The following is a 26,180-nucleotide window of genomic DNA, read 5'->3' as shown; positions in this document are numbered from 1 at the left end:
TCGTTATCAAGAAAATCTACAGATTCTCTTGATAAGCTTGGAACCATTCTCAGTGTGACTTAGTGGCGCTCAAGTATATCCAATGATTCTGTAGTGGCTTCATTCCATCTCTAATGCGTCTCTTTGCGCCGCGCAATTAGCAACGCAAGGCAGCTAACAGACTATAGCGTTTTAAAAGTGCCGGTTTGCCAGCGCTCCAGCTGGGGCTTTTGAGCTTGGCACGGCATGACTCATCCTGAGAGTGAGGGCTCTGTGGAGGGTTACACAGGGCGGACGAAATCAGGCAGCTGAAGTGGAAAAAGCACTCACTTCTTGAAATCGCTCCAACGACCCAAAAATCACCCCCCATCTCCCCTTAACAGGCCGAACATTACACGTGCAACTCTCCGGGTTTGTTGTATTTGACGCATGTGTGGTTAACACTAATTTCATCCCCTTATAAAGCACCTTAAAGCTAATTTCTACTTTATTCACAGTGGCCTGGTCACCTCCCTTTCTGCTTTAAGGCTCAGTTGTCTCCTCATTGCGCACACTCTGCATTGACTTACTCTCAGTAAACGTCTCTATTTAAGAGGCCCCTTGTGTCTAACCTGTTGACTTTGACTGCCCCCTTTAGCATCCGAGGCAGCCTGGGACAGCCGGGAAACCCCATTGGCTGATTGAGGTAACTGCTGCATGACATCACCGGCTTGGGCCATTACGCTGTATAGGGGGAAAAAAAAGTGCAAATGAGATACTTTGCGTGGCTGCGCAAATAGACTTGGAGTCATTTAAGGAATCCATTGCCTTGCCAATGGTCTGTAAAAACAAAACAGTTTGTTGGGTTTCCTCCGCCTCTGCCTCACCGGCTCTTGCCCCGTCTCCAGTCTCGGTTTCCGTCTCCCCTCTTGCGTCTCTCCGGGTCTTTTTTATCTCCACCACATTCTTCTCCCCTTCCCCTCCGCTTTCTCTCACGCACGCACTTAAGAGACACACTTTTAAGGCGCAGATCCTCCTCCCCTGCACCTGGCTCCTACAATAGAGCGCTGATCAAAGGCATCCGTCTCCACGCGCCTGCTCTGATAGTTCCATAATGGGCCCATAACGTGAACATTCAGCTCCATTGTTTACGCCATTAGTCACACGGGCTTATGGAAAATTACTGCGATGCTATATTGAAAAGCCATCAGCAGGAGCAGCAGCAGCAGCAGCATCGGGTGCAGCAGCGCCGTGCCAAGATGCTATCTATCACATGTGTACGTTCCCCCTCTCCTCTCTGCACACAGCGCTGTTATGAAACAGTAATCTGTTAGCACGCCGCGGTGTAATGATGAAGGATTTCTTGATGGCATGATAAAGCGTTCGGCGCCGCGGGACGTGCGCTTTGCTGTTCGTGACACGACAAAAAAAATAAATAAATAAATAAAAAACAGAATTCTAGATGATCCTGCTATGACAGGCGCCGCGGCAGGCGTTGTGTAGAATGATCACTGCACAACATGTCAGGATGTTTTCGTTGTTTACGACGCCTCGCGCATATGGCACGCCGGCATTAGAAAACGGTTTCACTTGCAGCTTTGCATAAAATAACAAGGTCAGCGTGTGAAAATGATTCGCCTAAATTTGCAGTACGTCGAAATAATGTCGGCGCATGACGCATCTAATCCATCGTGTGCTGCACCGTGGTTTGACGCTGCACGACATGACGCATGTAGCTGAGTTTTGCAAAGATTGTGCATAATCATATAGTTTGTATATATCTTTACTGAAGCACCACCCAGCCACCCATGGGCGCAGTCCGCCTCACAGATCAGTCTCCTTCAGTAGCCGAAGAAGTCAATAAAAAATATCTGGTGTGTTTTTTTTTTTTTTTTTTTAAATTCAGTCTCTTGTGACAGTGATTTAAACTCCACCCTCGGATAGCACGGCACCAGGTAGCGCTGGACGGATGATTGCATCACGTCTATAACTCAAAGCCGCTGAAAGGTCTGCATTAGTATTTCTGACTCATGCAAGCGCAGCATTTTTCCATTAGGTGGCTGGGTAATCGGTGCTCGCTGTCTGATGGCTTACATCGACATAAATCTACGAGGTCACGAGACGGGCCGGGCCAATGACAAGGCTCCTTATAGCAAGTTGAAAAGCTTGAGTCTCCATTTACACGACATTCCTTGAATCCATCTTATAAAATAAGACAAAAGCATTACTTTAAGGCATTAGGTGCTTTGGGACAAACCACTCCTGGGGACTCTTTGAAGGTAACTATTTACTAGTCTTATATACACCGATCAGCCACAACATTATGGCCACCGCCAGGAGAGTGGAGGAAATAACATTGACCATGTTCTGCTTGGACCTGGCATTCATTGATGTGGATGTTACTTAGATATGTAGCACCCACCTAGACCAGACCAGGCACCCCCACCCCATAGCAATGACACTCCTTGATGGCAGCAGCCATCCCCAGCAGGATGCAGCCTGACACACACACACACACACAAAAACACTTTAAGAACAACTAAAAAAAACATGAAGAACAGCATAAGGTGTTGACCTGGCCACAGAGGAGGCCCCTCCCCTCAACCCATAGGACTAACAACATTGTGTTGCCAGACACCACAGGACACCCTCAGAAGGCCCATGTCCATTCTCTGATGAGTCCCAACTGTTTTGGAGGCACAAGGGGGACCTGCACAATATTAGGAAGGTGGTCATAATGTTATGCCGTACAGTATAATACCCTGCCAGTGGGACACACCAAGAGGAACGCTGTAGTGGTGCAACAGCCTGAAAGTTTGTACAGCAACATCACCCAGTTCTCTGCATCCAAAAACAAGAACACCCAAGCCTGGACTTCACTGTTTACCTCCACCAGTGCGCCGTACACCCACCAGCCCCCACCCACAGGAGGTGATTCATTCTCCACAATTTATGCCACAGTCAAGTCCTGACTTTTAGAGGCTACAAGCAGCTGTTAGCTGCAGGGAAGTACCGATAACTTCGGGGTTGAAAATCTGCGTCCTGACGCGGCGTCTGGTCTATTCCTCTGGATTTTGCTCCATTTTTAAGACTAAGACCAAGAAATGGTTAAGTTTTACCAGTATTTACACCTTCTGTTTTTATTTTTAGGTAAAGTGGTCACATGTACCAATCAGTTTTGTATTCTACCAATCAGTGTACACTTTTGTCATAACGTTCCTCTTCTGCTGGCAAATTACAGACATTGGAGTACAGTAGGAGCCAAAAAGGAACTACAATCATTCTTGGTTCCTGCTGTGCAGACACACAATAAAAAAAAGTTCCTGCAGTTCTTTGTTGAAAAGTAATAAATAGTTTGTTCCTGTACATTTTCCATTTTAATCTACTGCATCAACTGACAGCCCCAGTCAACAGAAATATGACCATTTAACTAAATTAAATGAAATTATTACATCCAAAGCACCTAAAATTGGCCGCAGCCTGACTAGCTGCTGCAACTTTCTACAGTTGATTGCATTATTTTTTATGTATTTTTTGAGTAAAATGCAGGAGTTTTGCTTGCACAGTCTGAATACTGCTGCTGTTATCGCATTAGGGGCGCACGCCTTGGCGATTTTAGCAGTAATTCCAGAAATCTTCACAGGAGTCGCACAGCTCAGTGCCGTTATTAGCCCAACAGGACGGAGCGCGGTGATTAATGGTTGCAGCTCTGCGGCGGCGGCTTAGATCCCGTGTTTCTGTGTTTCTGCGGCGGCCCGGCGGTGACACATGCGAGTCAATCAAGAGAGGGCCGCCGTAACCGCGGGACGGGCTCTCCGGCTTAATTAAAGTGATGTTTCAAGCTGCCACCTGGCCTCCCCCGAAAAAAAAAAGAAGCCACAAACACACGTATATATTACAGCCACCCATACAACACCGCTCTCAAATATCCAGTTACATAGGGTTTAACACATTGCATGAACACGCGAGCCATATGGCGCACTTCACACAAACACACGACACCTCAGATGAGCTCACTGCACGTACGCCGCTACACACATGAGTGTACTAGCACACATACGTGGACCAGCTGCCGGCATAACTGCTCCAGGGTTGGATGAGGTTATAAATGGTTTCTAGTGGCGCAGAGAGAGAGAAAGAGAGAGAAAGAGAGGACAGCTGATTAGTTTTGGACAGCGAGTGTGATGAGTGGTGCACCCGGGCAAGTTGTTAGATTTTTTTGCGTATTCATGTTGACACACGGCTCGCATCCATCTTTCTACACACCTGCTTATCAACCCCCTTTCTATCTCACACCTGCCTCCAGCTCCGACTCCGTCTCGTCTCCGTCGATCGCGCAGGTATTTGATATTCATGGTCTATCGGCACGGAGCCGCAGCGAGGTGCGTCAGAAATAGAGATGGCAAGGCGACAACAAGTGGGGGGAAATTGGAGAAAGGTTTTTTTTTTTTTGACGAACAAAGGATCCACAGCACAAATGGCAGGTGTGCGTCCACATACTTTCGGTCATGCAGGGCAGATGATGAAGGGATGAAGATACAGAAGGGAGGCACAGGGAGAGAGACTCTAGGTAGATTGTGCTACAGTAGGCAGCCGACAATGGTCTCCACGCCCGACTTCCCTCGACCAATTACACCCTTCACTGCCTCCTTTTCACCTCCCCCCCTCCCTCCTCTCTCCGTGCAGTCGTCACCGCTCTCCCTCGTTCTCTTTCTACGTCTTTAAAATTCCCCTCCGGCGACTTTTGCAGATTAAATCGACAGGTGTGCGCGGCCGAAGAGTTGCTTTTGCCGCCAAACCGCTGATCATTTCGGGGGCTGAAGAAGAGGGCGGGGGTTTAAAGTGGGAGACAGGGCAAGTTTGAGTCCTCGCGATGCCAAGGATTGGCTCACTCTGTAGAATAAGGAGGAGAATAGAGGCCCTGAGGGCGGGGGGCATGCATTAGATGTGCAGAGTGAGAGGTGTTTATGGGGACAGAAGGCTTAAAACAAATAATAAAAAGCAGGTGGGATGAAGAAAGGGACAAAGCCGAGAGTTAGTCTGCACACTCCTAATCTGAAAACAATGCTTACATGTGACAACAAGGTGCATTTATAGTTTAAAGCTACACATTACAGTCGACTTCTGATAACAGTTTGCAGGACGTGTTCTTTCACCCAAATCCCCAAAAGCTATGCACTGTCATAGAAGACAAAAAATAAATAAATAAATAAATAATGCACAGCTTCCACACTTAAAATAGCCCGACTGCTGCATCATGATCTACCACGTTACTCAAGTGACAAGCCACTTCCTGCAAATGACTGAAAACAACATTTTAATTGAGGCACGCCGTCAGCTAAGAGTGCCTGCAGGGAAAAGCAAATAGTCGTGACTGACAGTTTCTTTTTCAGATAGATTAGATGAAATAATCAGATTTTTAATCTACAAAACTACAAAGAGTCTGGCCATCAATATGGGGATCAATGCACTCTAATGACAGGTAACCCAGAGGGGAAAAGTTGGAGCTGAGATGGCAAACAAATCTTTTTTTATTTATTATTTCAATTTATTTATTTTTTTATACAGAATTAATTATATTATATTATATTTATTTATTTATTCATTATTCATATGATAGTTGGAAAAATGCAAATAGAGAAAATAATATAAAAAAAAAAAAATTTGAATGTACAATAGATAAATATGGGAACAAAGTTAAAATAGAAATATGAATTTATCTGAATTTTTGTAAATTAATTCACTCCTACACTTACTATATCATTTTATTTTGGAGCATATTAATCTATAAAGTTTATGGAGACATTTATTTATTTATTTATTTATTAGGCTGAATTCATAATTTAGTGTAGGATTTGGTCTATTTCTATTGCCACTCAATAGATGGACGCCACATGTTAACCAGACCAACTGTAATTTTGTACATTTGCCAAATTGTCTACTTCAGGTTTTCCAAATGCCGCGTTTACCTCATTCAAAATGAAATGTAAAACACTGTCAGATTCATCTTCTCTTTCGACGAGATCACCGTTTGTGCGGCGCAGACAGACGCGAAGAGAGCAGAAAATGTCATCTCGTCAAATTTAGAGGCTTTAATGTCAACAGAGATAAATAAGAAAGGGTCCGGAATGAGGAGACGAGGCTGGTTGAAGATGGAAAATCGGGTTAGAGAGAGGGGGAGGAGGTGGCAGAAAAAAAAAAAGAAAAAAAATAACTGAAAGAAAGTAGAGAAGAGTGTGTAGAGACGGGTTAAAAAAAGGTGGAAGGCATAAAAATGGAAGGAAGGTAGAGAGTTAGAGAGGTGGCAGTGTCTGTCTCCCTTTGTGTTCCACATGGTTTCATCTCTCTCTGTCGGCCTTTCATTCACACTCCCTCGCTCTCTCTCTCTCTCACTCCGTCATTGTCACGCTCGCACTCTCTCCTTCTTTTCACCCTTTTCTTCTCGGCTCCTCGCCTTTTCACCCTCCTCTCAAGCCCATCACTCCTCTCCTCTCCTCTCCCTCTCCCCTTCACCTTCATTCAGCTCCTCTTACTTTGTGCTTTCTTTCCTCCCTTCCTGTGCCTGTTTTTTTTTTTTTCATTTATTCTTACCCACTCTTATTTCGGTTTTTCTGTGGATTATCATCGCTGAATTTCTTGATTAAGCTTCATTGATAAGTTAGGATGAATAATTAGACACAGACACTTCTTTCTTTAATAAGGTTTGAATTCAAATCACGTTGTTTTCTAGATATCAATCAGGAGGCTAATGCTAAATGTCCATATGGTATTAAAAGTGACTATATAATCACAAAACTTCTTTCAAGATGAGAAAAATAAATCACAAGTTTAATGCTAGTCACATTTGCTTTCAGCCTTGTTTCCATAAACCAGTCTAGTTGAAGAAAAGCCCACATTTGTGCTAGTGTTGTTTAGCGATTTGACATTAGAGACACATTTTATGGATGCCACGTAACTTTAATGGTTATAAAACCAAAATCTTCTAGTAAATAATTACAGGCTATCTTTTAGACACATCTAAAGCAAAAATCCTAAAAATTGCGCTTGTCATTTCAGCGTTTTAGCTGCTTTAGCTAACATTAGCTAACATTAGCTTCACAAACTGTAGCAACGATTAAACCAGTTTCCTTGCCTTACCTTTTTTTTCTGCCAGGTATAACAGCAAGACAATTATTTAGCATTTCAAACATTAAAATGATGATGTTTCTTCAGAGGATCATCTTTGCCTGTAAGTCGGACTGAGCTGTTCATGTTAGCTTGCGTTAGCAGAACAGATTAGCATTAGCTAGCAAACTTACAGCCTGTTTCTGTTGTCTTCTTTCTGCTGATGTTGTAGCAGAATTTACACATGCAACCAAACCCTATCCCAATCCCTGTCAGCTGTACATTAGCCCAACGATGTGGTGAATTTTTTTGCACAAACGGGGCTTGTGGTACAACATGGAAAGTCGTGCACACCAAAATTTTTGGTATTTAAACCGTTAACGTCAGCCGTTAAGTCGTGAGAACACTGCTGCTAGGCAACTGCTAGCATCTAGGAGAGGCTAACAGTTTAGCATGCTAACAACCACATCAATTATTGTAGGAAAACGGAAAGGCACAGTTTAAGGACAAAGCCTTTGGGTATGTCAATGACAAAATTACAAAAACTACAACTAAATTAGAATATATTAATTTACCTTCCACCTTTACCAGTGAACTTTTCTATTGGACACAGTAAACATGGTGCCATTTGAAGGCAGCAAAGCTGTATGGGATGTAAAAACCATACTCACTCAGACCAAGATTCACTAAACTCTACCCATGATTCACACTTTTGAGTTCCTATTTTCATATTCTGACCATTTGTAGTCAGAGAGAAAGTCGTGTTTTTTAATTAGCCCTAAATTAAATTCAAGAGCAGGAATTGGACTCGACTCTACTCAAAATAATTAAATACCTGTTGTCTTTATTCCTCTTCCCGTGAGTTGTGCCTGATATCAGAGTGGGTTATGTTTTGTTTTTAATTTAGTCTCGACTCCTACCAGGTAGCTTCCTTTTGTCTTCCCGAAACACGTAGACAACCCCGACGGGGGCTTCATGCCTCCATGCCCTTTATCTCCCTCCTTCCTTCCTTCCCTGCCCTCCCTTTTCTTTCTTACTCCATCCTCGTTTCGCCCTCCTCCCTCGCTTCGCCTCCCTCCGTCCCTCTTCCTCCCCTCCTCCGTTGCACCCAGAGTAATTCCATCTCTCTCTCAGCAAACAAAGGGAGCTAATGACATGCTGACACCGAGCCCGATGATTGAATTCATTAGGCGTGCACAATAATTGCCAGGCGCGAGCGCGCACGCACCCGTCTATTCAGAGGACAGCTGTCAAATAACAAGCAAGAGAGAATAGCTTTTTATTGTTGAGCTGGAATAGAGAGAGGGAGAGAGAGTGGATGTAGAGAAAGGAGGGAAGCACCTGTTGTGGAGGAGAAAAAGAAGAGAGAGAGAGAGCACTCAGCATGTCAATTAGACTGCTGTGTTCGTGCAGGGTTACTGGGAAGTTTACTGCCTGTTTGACGTACTTGGCATCATGATTCAGGTGCTCGGCTGCTGCATATTTTTTCCTTCTTTAAGTCTGCCTGAATCCTTTTAGAGGAATATTTGAATTGGGTGTGAAGTTAGCTTTGGCCTAGGGCTTCAAATTAAAACCATATATAGTAGTTCTTCAAATTCTGGCAATGCTTATTCATTTGGATTGTGTATTTTCTTTGGGTGATTATAATACAGAATAAATAATATGATACTAATGATGCAGAGACTTTGTATGGCTGCCCACTGCTCCAAGTGGATGGCTGTAGAGAACAAAATCCTTGTACACTGATCAGCCGCAACATTATGACCGCTGACAGGAGATAACATTGACCATCTTGTGGCAATTCAATGTTCTGCTGAGAAACTTTTGGACCTGGCATTCATTGGTGTGGATGTTTCTCAGACATGTAGCACCCACCTAGACCAGACCAGATAACCCCACTCCGTTCCTTATTCCTTGGGACTGTTTGGGTGCAATAGCTTAGTGACATTTGTCTTCAGTCACGCCGGCTACAACCTCTGTAATTGAAATTCTTCATGTGTGGGAGATGGGCCAACTGTGGAGCTGCAAGAATTCAGAAGTTTTGAGGCTACAAATGGACAGAAACAACCCTGATCTGAAGTACTATCTGTTAGACCTGGGACGCAACCAAGCCCAGGCAAGATATTTGACGAGTCACCGTTGATGTGTCGATTGAGCGCACATTGGCGTTTTATCATGATCGGTTTGGTGGTGAAAAGAAACATTGCAGTTCTCAAAAAAACTGAAAGGTTCTCAGCTTTGATTTGTTGCACATCTGGTGTCGGTTACCACCGCCTTCCTTTTAAAGTAACGGGTAGCCTGTTGCTTTTTCATGTGAACGTAGCATCAGTCTTAATCATCCTGACGTACTTTGACGCCCAACGCTAATTCAGCCAGCCCCTGATCCACTGAAAATCAAAGCTAACACATCACACCCTGATTTTGATAAAATCCCGTCTCAATCATTCTGGTGGTTCAAGAGACTTTGTGAACCACCTTATGCCCGCGGTTCAGTATTGATGACTTGGACTGTGGAACGCAACTCCCTGCTTGTTTGTACTAAGCACCTGTTTTAACACTTAGTAGCATTAGTCTGTTTGACTCTAATGTATCTGTTGTAGCTAATCAGCTTGCACTCTGATTTATCTCCTTGTCTGTCCAGCTAGAATTTACATGCAAGTGCTTTTCATTAACGTCAAGTGGCCAAATGAATGTCCTTTTAACTTTTGGCCTCACTCTAACCCAAGGGAGCTCGGTGGAAGCATGGCAAGGCTGAGGGGGCTTTTGTGCCACTGCTTTAGTCTCGCATAAATGCATGAATGTTTTTGTTGGTGTTATTAAATATTCATTGTGGTAAATTATGACCATCTCAGTGGGCTCTGCAGACTTTGATGTCCTCATCTTCGTGTTCAAGGTTGTTTTAGCTTCTGGATGGCGTTTACTTGTTGTAAACGATTTGGAAGTCTAATTTCTAAAGTGGTCCTTCTGTTTCTGTTTCTTTGATCCTTTTCCTACAGAAGACGGAGGAGGACGAGTTGGTCCTGACTCCAGATGGGACCAGAGAGTTCATGACCTTTGAGATCCCCCTCAGCGACTCGGGTTCTGCAGGTTTGGGCGTCAGCGTCAAAGGCAACCGCTCCAAGGAGAACCACGCAGATCTGGGCATCTTTGTCAAATCCATCATAAACGGAGGCGCAGCCTGCAAGGTACGACACCATCTGATCTAATTAGTGGATGGCTTGAGTGGAAATGTAAGAAAAATACGTCTTTTGTGCGTTTGTTGAATTGGATCGTTGGCAATACAATTAATCCTAAACATAGTGTGTGATCGTTATTAATAAATTTATTATCATTTTGCCATTTTGCATTGACTGTGCAGTTGTTTTAAATTTTAAATCTCACTGCCCAAATACCAGGCCCTTAGAAGTAACTTAACAGCAGCTGAAGGTCATGTTATCATAGCCTTCTGCTGGTTTAACTTCCAACAGAGAAAGTAAAGAAAAGTGATTTCTCTGTTTCTCAGAAGAAAAGCTGTGATAAAATCTATTAGCGCAAAGTATCCCATTTTCTCTTGCTATCTTCACTGCTGCAGTCAATTTAGTATTCCTTCAATGTGATTGTTTTTCATACAAACAAGCTTATGTTGACAGCACATAATAATGGACCTAAAAGCACTCTTCTCTGCTAGACGTTAGATCATGACTAGAAACAGGATACACTGTCTGAGCGAGACTGTTAGTGTGATTAGATCAAGGTTATTGTTAAGTTGCCGATACGGCTGCTTTTTATTTATCGTACAGTATGAACTGTCTGTGCGAGCGAGAGGCGAAGCTCCAACAAGTGCATTACAACAACTGCTGTTATCTCTTGTCCATGAAAAAGGACGGGCGGCTGCGAGTGAACGACCAGTTGATCGCCGTGAATGGAGAATCCCTGTTGGGCAAAACCAACCAGGACGCCATGGAGACGCTACGGAAGTCCATGTCAACGGAGGGCAACAAGCGGGGGATGATCCAGCTCATCGTGGCCAGAAGAGTGGCCAAAAGAAATGAGGTGAGGAACAAGGACAGAGTAGATTAATATGGCATGTGATGTTGTCAAAATAGATGACTATACACCAATTAGCCACAACATTATGACCACTGACAGGTGTAATAAATAACATCGACCATCTTGTGACAATTCATTGTTCTGCTGGGAAACTTTTGGACCTTATGGCATTGGTGTGGCTGTTACTTAGACATGTAGCCCCCACCTAGACCAGACCAGGCCCCCCCACCCCATAGCAATGACACTCCTTGATGGCAGCAGCCATCCCCAACAGGATGCAGCCTGACACAGGCGCACACACAAAAACACTTTAGGAACAACTAAAAAAAACAAAACAATGAAGAACAACACAAGGTGTTGTCTAAATTCACTAGATCTCAAACTGATCAAGTATTTGTGGGATGATCCACAGAGGCCCCTCCCCTCAACCCATATTGAATGCATTAGTCCAAACTAATTAATTACTATTTAAACATGTTGACTGTTTTGATGCATTGACTATTCCTTTGTGTGGTGGTGCTGAAAGCCGGAGATGCAGCGGCATTAGACCCATTTTAAAAGTCTATGAGGACAGCAACACAAGTGGTCAGCTAGTATTAAAACACCTCCCTACTTCAGCCATATTTAGACACATAATGTCCCATATTACTCTAAAATATATGTTGTAAATGTCCATCACATGTGTGAAGGCCTGTAAAAATATGTAACCTAATGAAAACCAAACCCATATAAACCACAGTCAAAAAGACCATATCAAAACTACAGTATGTAGCGTACAGAACAGTATGTGGATGGGATCAGTATCAGAATATTCTACATAATGGGGTTGGGTGTGAATTATTGCAGTACACGTAAACTGAACGATTAATTTCTTCATTCAACGTGAAGGAGCAGATTTGACCTTTTACAGCGGCAGCCTGCTTCACACTCAGGCTTCACACGTTCACACCTCAGAGCTGCGCATTACAGCTGTTGTTGACTGTTGACCTCTGAGCAAGTCCACTGGAAAGGCTGTGGGTAAACACCCTGCACGGGGAACTTGTCAACATTAGTCATTGGATAAAGGGAGGAGAAGGCTTTCATTTACAGGTTATGTTCAGACGTTCTTTCTTGGATTTGATCTAGTTACCCAACGTCCTGTGGCAGCTGCTGGCCTAGGTCACAAGACATCAAGATTTGGATGCAGGTTGCAGTTTAGTCAGGAACTGCTGTTATAAGAGGTTACGATTAGAGTTTTAAGTGTGTTTCTCTGCAAGAAAATTGAACTGTTCCTGAATATCGACAATTGGTTAGACACAGAGTGAATGGGATCCAAAGCAAAACAGTGGGAAATACCCTCATGAGCATCGGTTCATTCTTTCATAAAAGTAAAACTAAGAAGTCAGGTCCTGGTAGTTTACCAAACCCTCCCACGCATGTTCACCTCCCTCGAGGCCGGTGGAAGGAAGAAAAACATGGCGGTGAACCGAGCTACACGGCTTTTTCCCCTCCCTTCAATGTCATGTTTTCACATTCTCTGTACACCTTGGCCTGTCGCCTGCTTGAAAGCTGAGCCTGAACCTCCGCGTGTCTACGGACGGGCGCGCTCGCGTGCGTGCGAACGCCTCTGGCACAGCCCGGCTTCCCTCGCTCTCCTTTTCCAACCTGGTGTGTCAAAGTTTTGATTTCCCCTCGGCCCGCCTGGTAATTGAAAGCAGAGGCCAGGCCTGGAGGTGTGTTTTGTGTATGTGTGTAAACGTGTGCATGCGCGTGCCTTTGTGTCTGCCTCTTGTGTATGTGTGGGGAAGTGGGTCGTCTGTGCTTTTGCGCGTCAACCTTATGCACTTATGCATTTATTTTCAAGGATATTTTTGTGTTCATTTGCTAAGATACTGTGTGTGTGTGTTTGTAAGGTAGTGAGACTTCACGGGAAGCATGCTGGATGAATACAATTCGAGCTCTGGGAGTCTCGTCAATATTTGCTTCACATGTAGCTGGAGGCTTGGCCTGAGGCCGTCCAAGTGTCTGGCTATTTATAAGATATAGTGTTCACGACACTGGAAAAACAAGAAGAGGAAAACAACAATTTAATAGACCCCTACTCAAAGAGACAGCACAGAGCTGAGTCCCCACAGACTATAGATTGTTAAGACCTCATATCCAGCTGTCAATCAAACATTTGTTAAAATCTAATAATGCCTAATTACTATAGGATGAAAGCCGTGACATTTACTGACATATGGGATCAAATAATCCAGTATTTACTTTGCTCCCTATGTCTCCGTCCCTTGACAGCCAATCTCAAATCAATCTCAAATGTTTGCCGTTGCATAAATCACAAGCCCACCCGCTGCCATTCCTCCCTCCGTCCCCATAGAAACGCGGCCAACCCAGATCACCCAACTTCCGCATCACCGCCGGCACCCGATGGGATCGAGACCTTCCCGTAGCTCAATTATCAGCCTGAATATGCAACGGGCTCCTGCGCGATTCGGTGTGGGGCGAATCCCCTCGGCCATTACCGAGGCATTTCCCCCTGGGCCCCGCAGTCGGCCAATTCATTAAGTCTCATTTAAAGTCCAGATCAGCTGCATGCCAGGAGTCACAGCGCCATATGGCGACCTCGGAAATCAGTTTGTCTCAGTGGTGGATGCATTGTATACATGTAGTGTTTAGATTGGTTCCTTAGCTGTGATTCAAGATGTTTTATGTGTCCAACAAATGGCTTGCAAGAAGCTCATAGTGGCAACCTGCAAAGATAGAGGAAGGGGCTACTAAATAATATTCTTAAATTTTACTTTATGATGTTCTAAATGCTGTTCAGAGCTGTCAATACTTCCATATATAGAGTTTTGGTGGATTCATTTTTATACATTGCGGTATTGATGCTAAAACTGTTCTTTAAGGATGTTCTGCTGTACTGGTGACATGTGGGAAGTGAGACTAAACAAGACACTCCATTACACTCCACGCTTCTGCCAGCCTCCAAATGTACCCACATATGTATTCTCTGGTAAACTGGACTTGTTTGTTTACATCAGGATCCATTTGACAGCGGCTATTATTACGGCACCTCAACCATTTAGCGAGCTGAAGGGATCATTGGGCAAAGACCTTCTGCCAAAATCGACTCCCTGCCTCGCTAGTTATAGCCATTGATTGGGGGGTAATTTGGCTCCAGTATTGACTCGAGTGTGATAGTGTTATCGCTCGTTACGCGATGCCGGCGATGATGGTTATCTTTATGGCAAGAGCTGTCATCACCTTCAGCAAGAAATGCAGGGACCATAACAAATCAATACAGCCAACGATCCAATGGGCAAACAATGAGGACAAGGACACACACACACACACAGTGAACACACATGGGAACACACATTCTCAGGCCACACTGTAGATGTGTGCTTATGGGTGACATGACCAGCAAATGGTCTATTTGTCTAGCAAACAAGAGAGTGTCATCATGGGTCCTGAGGGAAATGTTGAGATTCAAGGAGGTTAACCGTCCCCTGCGGGGGATTGCTAGCGCGCTAACGGCCTGTGAGCGTAGCAGCCTATTGGAAATCCATGCTCGTTTATCCTGGTTAACACACCGTTAGCATTAGCATGGATAGCTGCCCTCTGTCTCCCATCCACTACCGTTTAGCAAACATGCTAGCTCCCTGCAGCTTCATTGTCTGACTTTATTTACTTATGTAAGCACAAATGCTCCGAGTACAAAAGTAATTCTAATATGTCCTCCGTCTTCAAGCAGGAGCCACCGGGGAGTCCGCTGGGACCCCAGCAGACAATGAACACCTCTCTGGATGACCATGAGCGCAGAATCTCCCACTCTTTGTACGGTGGCCTTGAGGGACTTGATGACAACCTGATGCCGCGACAAGGCATGATGCCGCGTACAATAGGTAAGGCGAGAATCACATATTTCTCATAACTCAGTCGTTTTGGCTTTTGTGTTCATGTATTTTCCACTGATTGCAGCATCTCCTTCCTAGTTGATGTTTGTCAGCCTAAGGCCATCGTATGTCTTTGTGTTAAGACTGGCATAGACTCAAAACTTGAGTCCTCTCCACTAAATATCTGCTGCAGTATTACTATATGCGCAGTTTGACAAAAGAGAATGGATAAAAAGAAAGGAAGAATCAACGGTAGGTTATAAGGAATGTTATGTTTGGAAAGAGGGGAATGTTCCAGGTAGGACGATGAGATTCGACAGGACTGAAAGAGGGATAAAGTGAGAGAATCTGTGACTGTATTTAAAGATAACTTCACCCATATCATTCCTGAAGAGCAGTTTTGAAGCTCAGTGTGGTGTCTCTGGATGTCGCCATCTTGGCAGTGCCTCAGAAATTAAACTACCTATCACTTAAAGTGGGCATGCCTCTAATTATCTCAGAAATTAACTATAGAGACCAAATTTGATTTTATACCAGACTGTAATCATTGTTATCTTCACTATAAAGTTGGACATTATAACATGGAGGTCTATGTGGATTGACTCGCTGTTGGAACGAGCCTCAAGTGGACATGTGCTGCCTTTGGCACTTCAGTGTTGGCTTCCTCTTTAAGCCGTGGAGGTTTTTGTCTAAATGTTGTTCAAAATGTGGCGCAGTATCCGATCATACCCCTTAACAAGATTGGGATTTATTGTACAAAAGATAGCAATGCTCACCTTGAACGGCCTCCCCTCAATGCTGTTGTAGTGTCTCCTGACGTCCGACTCAGGTTTATAAAAACACAATGTGTGCACATTTGGTGCGAGGTGCCAGGGCCAACTGTGTCGTCTGGTCTTACCAAACTCTGGTATTTAACGTCTCTGAAAATGTCGGAGCAAAAAGCAGCAAAAAAAAAGTAGTTTGTTTCTTGCTGTGTTTGCTGAAAGCGCATCTGAGGACACGTGTGTTGATTCACATGTCTATTCCTAGATGCTGTATCTGTCATTGTTCAAAACACACTCTGAGTTGGTTTATTGGTGAGTGTATATGCGTGTGTGTGTGTTCGATAAAGTGCAAGAGATTAGCAAGCATATTTGTATCCGTGAGTAAGAGCCATGCACCCATCTGTGCAGGCTTGCGTGAGTGTAGCACTTGAATGATTGATGGGTGGGTGGTTATGTTTCTGTAGATCATCGAAAGGCTTCTGTACACCAGATGTCACCGCAGACCTCCCCTTGTTTTAATCTCAAGAAAGTACAAAATAACTAAACCGTTGTGCAGCCATTTGTCCTTTGTGGTCATTTATTTTAATTTGTATTTCAAAAAGAACTAAATTATCCACTATTGAGATGATTAGAGGGAAATGCCTTTACCACATCTTCTGTCTAGTTAGTCCAAACAAGAAGGTGCAGGAAATACCTTAAATGTAAACTAATGAAGCAGAGGTAGAGTTGGAGTAGATTATATACAAACTTTTAATCTTTTTCTTTTTAATTACTTCATGCTAGCTCATTAATCAATGCGACTGTACTGAAGTGTTTTTCTTTCATGCAAATTGGTTGACACTGACACCGTCGTGAGTGTGTGTGAGTTGTGAGTGACGGAGGAAGTGCTAATAGGTGAAGCTCCACCACGTTGCCGCGGTGGCTGCGTTCATCCATGCTTAACAAGCAGCAAGAGTTTCTAATGAGCGTACAGGGTCGGGAGTGGAAGCGCACGGCAGATACGCAGGAGATAGAAAGACGCTGTTGGCTCATTGGTGACAAACGAGATCGTTGTCACTTACCCAATCGGATAAACTGATGTCTGTATCTGCAGTTGCAGAGCGTTGATAAAGGCTAGAGTTCATCTAGGCGTATAAAAAAATATCTGACTAGGGCTTGAATGACTTCCGATGTTTTAAAGTCAACTAATACGTGGTGAAAGTCGAGCTGACGTTGGCCAGTCGATGACGTCACACATAAAAACACAGTAGAAAGTATGCATGAAATAAAACAATGAAATCTATATTCTTGACCTGAATACATATTGTAGCATCTCACACAAACTACTGTCACTGTCTGACACTTCTAATATGCGACTCTCGCTCGGCAAACTCTCAGCTTTATCATAACTTCCATGGTGCGTTCACTGACATCAAGGACAAAAATCACGCTCTACAACCGATCTACAAAATGTCAACTAATAGAGCGAAAATTGTTGACCAGAAAATTGTTGATTTGCAGCCTCCTTCTCTCTGATGAAGTTAATTGACTGCTGTCCAGAGGATTTGGACCGTTCCTCTGCTAGCGTTAGCAGATGCCTTTTCAGATGAGTGTGCATCGCAGTTGTACTTTTTTTGTATTTCAGGACTGACATGTCACGGTAGCATGGGCTTCATCTTAAGTGAAATATTTCCACACACTTGATGAACCGCTGCTAGTTTACCCACTGGGCTCCTCACCTGTCTTCTCCGAAGCGTCCATGTTATTGTCACGTGATCAGTGACTAGTCGACTTCCTGCTTTTACAGCAGTAAAGTTGACCAGTCAACTTGTCGATACAACCCTTACATCTGACTCGAGTTGCTCAATAGAGTCGTGATCTTTAGCTTTGTTGGAAAAGAGAGCACTGTTCATTTTCTACAGCCTAGAACCAAGGAACCATCAGAAATCATCACAGGCCTGGTGGTTGGCCAAGAGCCTGTAAGCGAGGGGCGACTAACTAGGGAGTTATTGCCAAATAATAACACATTAAAATCTGTTGGCACAGAGGGAAGATTACAGGATATGTAGCAAGACGGAAAAGAAGACTTTTGGATTAAACAAGAGGTGCAGGACTTTTTTTTGTCTCTGAAGCCAGTGGAGAGGACAAAGTAGCTCCAGTGAACTTGCTTCGGCATTCGCCACTCTTGTGCGCGAACCAGAGGGTTAATGGTTCGATCTCGATACATGGACCACATGCAGAGGTGCCCTTGAGCAAGATACTGAACCCTGAGTCGCTCCCAGGGCTTGGCACTGGTGTTTGGATGTGTGTGTGTAATTGTGTGAACGAGTTTGCAAACCAATAGGTAGAAAAGCGCTATGTATATAAAAAAAAAACAAGCTATTTACCACTGGATGCACATTTATTTTTGGAATTCTTTCTGCGGGTTTATGTCAAAGTGAGATCGGGGAAAGGATTAAAGCTAGTTCATTTTCAATTGTAGCCCAGACAAAGAGGATAAAGGCTAACGGGCCAGCTTTAAGCCGTTAGACTCTGCTTTCCTTTTAAAAGGCGATTTTACTTCACTACATAAGGTTCATTCTGAGGTATGTTAAGCTGCATGTTCTTGGCCAAGGATATTTGAGATCTCAAAGAGACCATACCTGCTTAAATGAAAGGCATTACATTTAATTGGGAGCGGCTCTCAAGCTAAAAATGGGACACCTGCTCAAATAATAATGAATAGTTAAGTGGATTACTTATCCGGGGTTTTCCATATCAAACAATAAAGTAGTGTGTGAAAGTATCAGCCATGTTAACTTCTTGATTCCTCGTCTTCTCAAAGTCTCTGTTAAAGGGAGATTAAAGAACAAGCTTTTTACAGACGATATATCGGAACCCTTTCTCAGATTAAAAAGTTGCTCCAGTGAAATCGGATCTGAGAAGTTAAAGCCACAAACCCTTTTTGGATGTGTATGACTGAATTCCTTTAAATAAGGAATAATGAATAGTTAATGAGTAGTTAAGTGGATTTCTTTTCCAGGGATTTTATTTCAAATAATAAAAAGTTGATCGGTCAAGTTAACGTCTGTTAATTCATCTTCTGAATTCAAAATCAAACTCCTTTTTGCTGTGTATTGCTCAATTTGGATGAAAGAAGACGTCTTAAAGAACGATCCGTCCGAACATGGATTTTTCAACCCAGAGTCTCTGCATGGCTGCACATCCCGGCAACCGGGGTTACAATTGCGGCGCCTTTGTGTGTAATTTGGGTTTAACCAGACGTTTTGAAAAAGTACGCTTCTGGGAGTCGGAGCGGTGCTCTGGCCACTCGTGTTTGTAATGATGGACCAGATGATGGCCGTGTGGTCACTGCGGGAGATTGTTCTCGCTAATTTATTGGATTTAACACGAATGTAAGCGATTGTGTCATGACTGCTTCGATGACAACGGTACGGCCTGAAAAAGAAAATATGCCCGACTTCGCGGCCGCTGCTCATAAGCCAACAACAGAAGACTGGATGTGAATACGAAGCTTCTCGTGTTCAGCAAACCTCCATCTAAAGAACTAAACTTGTGTGTGTGTGTGTGTGCGAGTGCTGCCTTTCACAGTTGCTTGCAATAAGCTTGTTCTCTTGTTGTGAGGGCGCAGCAGGACATAAATCATGCATCAGGCTTTCTTAGAAGACAACATCATTCCCATTCAGAGGCGAGCAGCTTGCTTTTTGCCCCGTGCAAGCTCTCAGATCACCCCCCCCGTTTTTTGTTTTTTTTGTTTTTTTATATTCCTGCACTCTGAAGATGCTGGGGATAAGAGAGCAACTTAATTATTCCTTCAGGCCAATAGCTTTCAAGGCCCAGCACCCCTGGCAATAACCTCCTCACTAATTATGCAAATAGATCGAGACAAGACAAAATGAAAGGAAGGGAGGAGGGGGGGCAAAGACTCCTCTGCTTGTCTTTCACCCCGTGCTATTCTCACCTCTTGCGATCTCCATTTTCATTTAGAGAATCTTTTCACCCGCCTCCTTCCTCCTGCGTCGCCCCGTTCCTTTCAAGTATTCAGCAGCTTCATACAAAAAAAAAAAAAATAATAAAAAAGCGTCCGGTAATAGCCTCTGCCGGAGGATCTCAAATGAAATGCCACCTATTGTTGCGCCGCGGCTCAGTCAGAAATTATTACAGCCACTGGGGAACGATAATGTGTGTTTATTGGTTTGATTCTCAGGTGATGCCCGGTGTGCGCTCCGTCCACACGGCAGTGCTATTGTTGCCGGTCGACGGCTGCCCTCGGGTGCTGGCACTAAAACAAAGAGGCTTTAGTTTTTTGTTTTTTTTCTCCCTTCTTTTACCAGCCTACCGAGTTGACAGATTCATTGGTTTTCTACTCAGTAGCTGCCAGTTGATTGTACTGCAGTGATTCACACTGTGACATTGATGGGATTCTCAGTGTTGCGCATTGGACTGCTTAGGGAAATGGGATTAAGTGGTTGTGTGAGCGCACATGTGTTGGAACGTAAGTGTGTGTGGGGTCTGAGAGGGAAGGGAGGCCACGCTGTGCTCGAGGACTCACCCGGACTCCCGAATAACAAACACGCACAGCAGGAGGCGGCTGAGAGGAGCACAAAGACGAACACTGACGCCGCTATATAACAGTTGGAGTTAATGCAGCGGAGGCCCGAGGAAGTCGAGGCCGTGCACTCGCACACGTTTGCGGACGCGGCCCAACACACTTTTATTGTTTGTATTGTGAGTACATTCTCGCGCATGGGCGTGCATTCACACACCGATCAGCCACAACATTAAAACCACTGTCAGGAGAAGTGAATACCATTTAAACCATCTTGTGACAATTCAGTGTTCTGCTGGGAAACTTTTGGACCTGGCATTCATTGGTGTGGATGTTACTTGGACATGTAGCACCCACCTAGACCAGACCAGGCACCCCCACCCCATAGCAATGACACTCCTTCATGGCAGTAGCGAAAACGGTTTAGGAACAACTCAAAAAAACATGAAGAACAGCACAAGGTGTTGACCTGGCCTCTAAATTCACTAGATCCCAGACTGATCAAGTATCTGTGGGATGATCCACAGAGGCCCCTCCCCTCAAAGCCCCCCCCCCCCCCCCCAAACAACATTGTGTTGCCAGACACTACAGGACACCCTCAGAAGGTCCAGGTCCATTCTCTAATGAGTTACCACAAGGGAGATCTACACAATATTATGAAGGAAGGTGGTCATAATGTTATGCCTGATCAGTGTAGATATCAATGAAATGATTTTGCCAGTTAGCAAGTCATATTTCAATAATTCCTTTTCTAAAATGGAATAGAAAACCCAGAGTGCGTTAATGACTGCATTTAAATAAAACATCACTTTTCATTGAGAACAGTGACTTTTCAAATTGACCTCCACACACATACACGTTCATCCCTCTCCTCCTCCTCCGTCGGCTCATCTACATCAGGTCATTCACCCACGCTGCTCAGATGCGGCAGCACCCAGCGGCACGTCGGTCCCCCCGGTGCTCGGCTATGAGAAACAAACAGCGGGGCTGGCTCAGACCTCCAGGTCTCGGGCTTTAAAAAACCGAAACGCTTTCTAAAGACAAACAAACTTCTCCCTAAGCTCAGCACACAAGGCTTTTATGGAGCGCTGAAGCTCCCCCTTCTTTTGATGCCAATTTCAAAATACAGATTAAAAGACAAAGTCATGCGCTGCATATCAATGGGCGTTTTTAAGCCGTGCTTTTCAGAGGCAGAGAAAGGGGACTATTTTATGTTTTCGCCCCAGCACAGAGAAGTTTTTATCTTTATTTGCGAGGGCACAGCTTGAATTAATCATAGTGTTTTGACACAGGAACACCATTGTGCCTGCTGCCAAACTCCTCTTGGTATAAGCTGATTAGCCAGGAGCTGTTACACTCTGCTTTTAACTACAAAATATGTTTTGTGGTTTATAAAGTTACCATGTATTTTCTTTTTCAGTATTATTTGGAAACCCGTGTTTTTCCCAAGTGGTTGACCCATAAACGGTTACTGCAGTCTCAAACTTTATACATTGATCAGGCATAACATTGTGACCACCTTCCTAATATTGTATAGGTCTCCCTTGTGCCTCCAAGACAGTTGTGACTCATCAGAGAATGGACATGGGCCTTCTGAGGGTGTCCTGTGGTGTCGGGCAACACAATGTTGTTAGTGGGGGGGCCTTTGAGGGGAGGGGCCTCTGTGGATCATCCCACAGATACTTGATCAGTTTGGGATCTAGTGAATTTGGAGGCCAGGTCAACACCTTGTGCTGTTCTTCAGGCTGCATCCTGCTGGGGATGGCTGCTGTGTCATTGCTATGGGGTGGGGGTACCTGGTCTGGTCTAGGTGGGTGCTACGTGTCTAAGTAACATCCACACCAATGAATGCCAGGTCCAAAAGTTTCCCAGCAGAACACTGAATTGTCACAAGATGGTCAATCTTACTCACTTCTCCTGTCTCCTGTCATATCAATCGTGAATTTTTGGAAATCAGAATTTCTCCACTTACACTTGAGGTCAGATATCATAGTGGCATCAAATGGAATTACAATGAAGCACATTGTGGACAGTGTTCACCGTCTGTGAATGTTTTCCTTGTGCCTATTTAAATTTGTTTGCGTGTCTCATGCTGAACCAGAACCAAGACCTCAGCGGGAGTTGCTCTGTCTAAAGACTGTGACACATCGAGCTGGCGGTCGCCCGTTCGCTGGTGCCAGGCTGTTAGTGAGCATCTGTGACTGTAGTTTTGGTGGTTTGCCCTGCACCAACAAAAATAAAATATCACTCTAGCTGATGAGCTTCGAGGAACCCGTGCACAAAAAGAGGAACAGTTGTGATGGGCCCACATAGGAGGCTGTTCTTTTATTACATCGTCATCTAATCTGAGCATTCAAATACACACAACATGATCATCTAGAATGAGTAAACTGTAGACAAAGTGATCTGCATGATTCAGTAGAGGTCCAGCTCTGTATAAAAGTTTGTAGCTCTTCATTGCTTCCTACTGTCCAAGCTAAAGCGTCACTTATAGTACCGTGGCACATTGACGGTGTACGGACCGGACCCTACGCTGTAACCTGATGTGCACCACCCAACCACGGCGATGCAGACCGCAAGAGCTGTGATTGGTCCGCTTGGTAGTAGCGTGTTTCCTCTTTAGTATTTCTAGCTGCTTCTCCATCTCCGCAATTTTCTAATTGATTGTTTTGGATCAATAAAGATGTAACACATGGAGGAAAGGTTAACTGAGGAGGTTCAGAGATGCAAACATTTGTACGACTCGTCTTCGACAAAATTCCATCAACAGTTTCAGTCACCATTGAAAATGAAACAGGAAGTAGAAACAAAAATTAACCCGACTGGCTAAAAAAGATGCAGCGCCGACTAGTGTTTGGGTGGCGTTTTTAGGCTACGTACGTAGGTTACGACGTCTACGTTCCGCATTACTCTAAAAGAGCGTTAACTGTTCAGGTATAAATGCTTTTGACGGAGTAACTCCCTACGCCATAGATACGCCATCGTCATGTGGCGGTACTAGCCCTCCTTTTGAATACAGTCTACTGCCACCTGTTGGTATGAAGAGTTATTTTCTTTCAGTATTTGCCAATACTGGCTTCGTGGTGTGTTCAAGTGCAACTTCATGGCCTTGGTTGCCGGTAGTTCTCTGATGTCGGTTTGGGTGTTTCTGTGCCTTAGACCTCTCTGTTCATAAAATATTCTAGACTTCTGTTAGTTTGTCCTGTATTAGAACACGTTTGATTGTCTTTCAGTTTGTCTTTTTTTCAAAAAATTAGTTTGTAAGACTCTCAGGTATCTGTCGTAACCAGCTCTTAGCTTTCCATATATGTCAAAACTGTGATAGAGAGACTTTTATTAATGTATAAAATATGAATAGTTTCATCTCTTACCGAGATTGCACCATGGTGAATTGGTGCTTTGTCTCTTTTGATGTATTTCTTACTGAAGTATTATTTTGCATCAGATGTTTTCTTCTTTGATCTCGGAGACAAGAGCTCGACGTCATCTATTATTGATGCGTGCACGTCTGGTCAGTCAGGTTGGAGATGTGGCGTCTTCAGCAGTTTCAAAAGAGAAGAAGAAGAAGAATAGAATAATAAAAAAAAAAACGTCTTGTGTCTCCTCCAGGAAACTACCAGCTCTCTCCGACCGTCAACATGCCCCAGGACGACACCGTGATCATCGAGGACGACCGGCCGCCGCTGCTCCCGCCGAACCTCTCCGACCAGTCGTCGTCCAGCTCTCACGACGACGTGGGCTTCACCGCTGACGTGATACCGCCGTGGGCCAAGGAGCTGCCCAGTCCCAACGAAAGGTAGACCTCTTTCAGTTCCCTCCGCGTGGTTAATGTTTTAAAGTCACCTTCAGTCGTTTCTGTTTGAATTGCTTCGCTGGCTGTCGCTTTAAGTCAGGCCTTAAACTCTAGAATTTCATGCAAACGGTAGCAAATGCAGTTGTGCAAGGTCAGGGCGTTGTTGTATACTGTATGTGTGTTCCTTCCCCTGATTGCTCTTTGATTGGAAGCAGCACTCCTCTGTACTGAGTCCTTGAATCGTACAGTATTGTGAAGGACTGCAACAAACAAAGAACTCCATTTTAGTTCAGTTATTTTATCTAACTGGACATTACAGTTTCAGGTTTCTTTTGGCTGGTGTACGTTCTGTATGTTTGACCCCCTTCTCTGCTTTCTTCTATGTTAATCACTCAGTGTCACCGATCTTTCAGCCTTATCATCTTTTGACTTTGTTTTTTTTTTCCACCTTCTCTCAACGCCAGCTTTATATCCCTCCATCTCTTGTCCACTGCCTCTTTCTCCTTCTTTGAAGAAACCGGGTTCTTTGAACTTCTCTTGATTTGCTCATCACGTAACTCGTTGCCAGGCCATCCACTGTTTTCCCGACTAAACAGGGGATTAACTCAACCCCCTATCTATCTATGTTATACATCGTTGGAAATCTTAATTTCTAGAGATTAGATTGACACAGAGTTTTACATTGCCAAAGGTCCAGTAAAATAGTTAGGCCACACCAACCCCTTTGACCTATAATGGCACAATTTACGCTGCAGCAAACTTTCCTGGTTTCCGATAGAAGCGCAAATTTTCCTCATGTTCTCGACGGTATCTCCAGTTAGCATACATGCATCAGCTACACAGTGCTACCAAAGCACCACTGGACTCTGAAGCTTTGATTGGCACCTCACTTAGACCCACTGGATGACCGTTTGCCGTGTCTTCTGCACACTCTTGGCGAGCCCGGTGCTACCCTTAAAATAAAAACAGTGTAAAATCCTCTTTTTCTGTAGCATTATTATTGTCAAATTTGAAACAGGACTAGGTGAGACTTCAAGCTGTGGTCCCGTCATGTTTTCCAGTCCACGCCGCCAAGCTACAGTCATTTTGAAGGCAAATATTGTTGACAAAAAAAATAATCGGTGAACATAAAATCCTTATTTTTCAGTGTATTCAAACTCCTGTTACTCAGTGCCTGTAGAGAGATTCTGACTGTTGGATTGTCTTCCAAAAGAGGCCCAATCAATGCCTGTACTCCAAATGGTTCAAGAATACCTTTAAATTTACGTTGGGTTTGCCCTTTTTAGGTGATTTAGGCGGAAATTACAGGAATTTTAAGGGGTTAACTACTACTGTTTTTCTTTCTTTTTATTTTGGTATTTTTGAATCTTTCTTGTATTTCAGCCTACAACTCTTCCATATTATCTATCCTATTAAGCCGTTTTTGTCCCCTTTCTTTGCTGTGATGCTCCAGTTTTCCCTCTGTGTGACCAATGAAGTCCATCTTATCTTATCGGCCCGTCTCACCTTTCCCTCCAGCACCCTGAGTCCAGACGAAAACAACGCAGACGGCGCCTTCCAGAGGGAAGGTTTCGGACGCCAGAGCATGTCGGAGAAACGCACCAAGCAGTTCGGAGACGCCGCTCAGCTCGAGATCATCAAGACGCGCAAGTCCAAGAGCATGGATCTAGGTACAACATTCAAAACTTCTCTCTGTCGCCCAGCGTTCGGGTTTATGTGTTAAGTTTCAAGGATTTTCCAAGAGCAGGGACTGAGGTACTGTTCAGTTATCTGCACCTGCATTCATCCATTTAACACCGTACCTTCAACTCTAAAAGTAAAGTCATCATTTTCCTCTTATTTATCACTGCGCATCGGGTATTTGTCTAATGCAACCTCTTTTCCTTTGTTGAGGGTTGAACTTTATTGTCTCTTTCGCGTCATGCAGGATTTTCTTTAATCACCACTTAGGGACTTTAACACCATTCAGGCCAAATTCGAAGTTGTAATTAGGGAGAAATTTGAATTTACGTATCCCAAAGCTCTGAAGTGTCCACTCTGTTGCTTCATAATGCTGAAATTAAAAAGAAAACAATGCACACAGGCGCCGAGCTTGTCATTCCCAGTAATTAAAGGCAAATTTTGGCATC

General features: G+C 44.0%; 1 protein-coding gene across 7 annotated transcripts in view; it reads left to right on the top strand.

Moving 5' to 3' along the window:
- pard3ab (par-3 family cell polarity regulator alpha, b) overlaps positions 1-26,180 on the top strand; it is a 266,468-nt gene that overhangs the window by 151,545 nt on the left and 88,743 nt on the right. For 3 of the 7 annotated variants that reach the window (XM_084546194.1, XM_084546193.1, XM_084546191.1), the window contains exons 13-18: positions 617-664; positions 10,059-10,247; positions 10,924-11,094; positions 14,822-14,975; positions 23,868-24,054; positions 25,570-25,721. In XM_084546194.1, the coding sequence (XP_084402320.1) occupies positions 617-664; positions 10,059-10,247; positions 10,924-11,094; positions 14,822-14,975; positions 23,868-24,054; positions 25,570-25,721 (901 nt within the window). The remainder of the gene's footprint in view (positions 1-616; positions 665-10,058; positions 10,248-10,923; positions 11,095-14,821; positions 14,976-23,867; positions 24,055-25,569; positions 25,722-26,180) is intronic. The other 4 variants (XM_084546192.1, XM_084546197.1, XM_084546196.1 and 1 more) reach the window with 4 other exon arrangements.

This window comes from Chelon labrosus, assembly GCF_963514085.1.
Source record: "Chelon labrosus genome assembly, chromosome: 6".
Lineage (NCBI taxonomy): Eukaryota > Metazoa > Chordata > Actinopteri > Mugiliformes > Mugilidae > Chelon > Chelon labrosus.
Note: the sequence above shows the minus strand (reverse complement) of the source record. Positions and strands in the feature narration are given on the sequence as shown.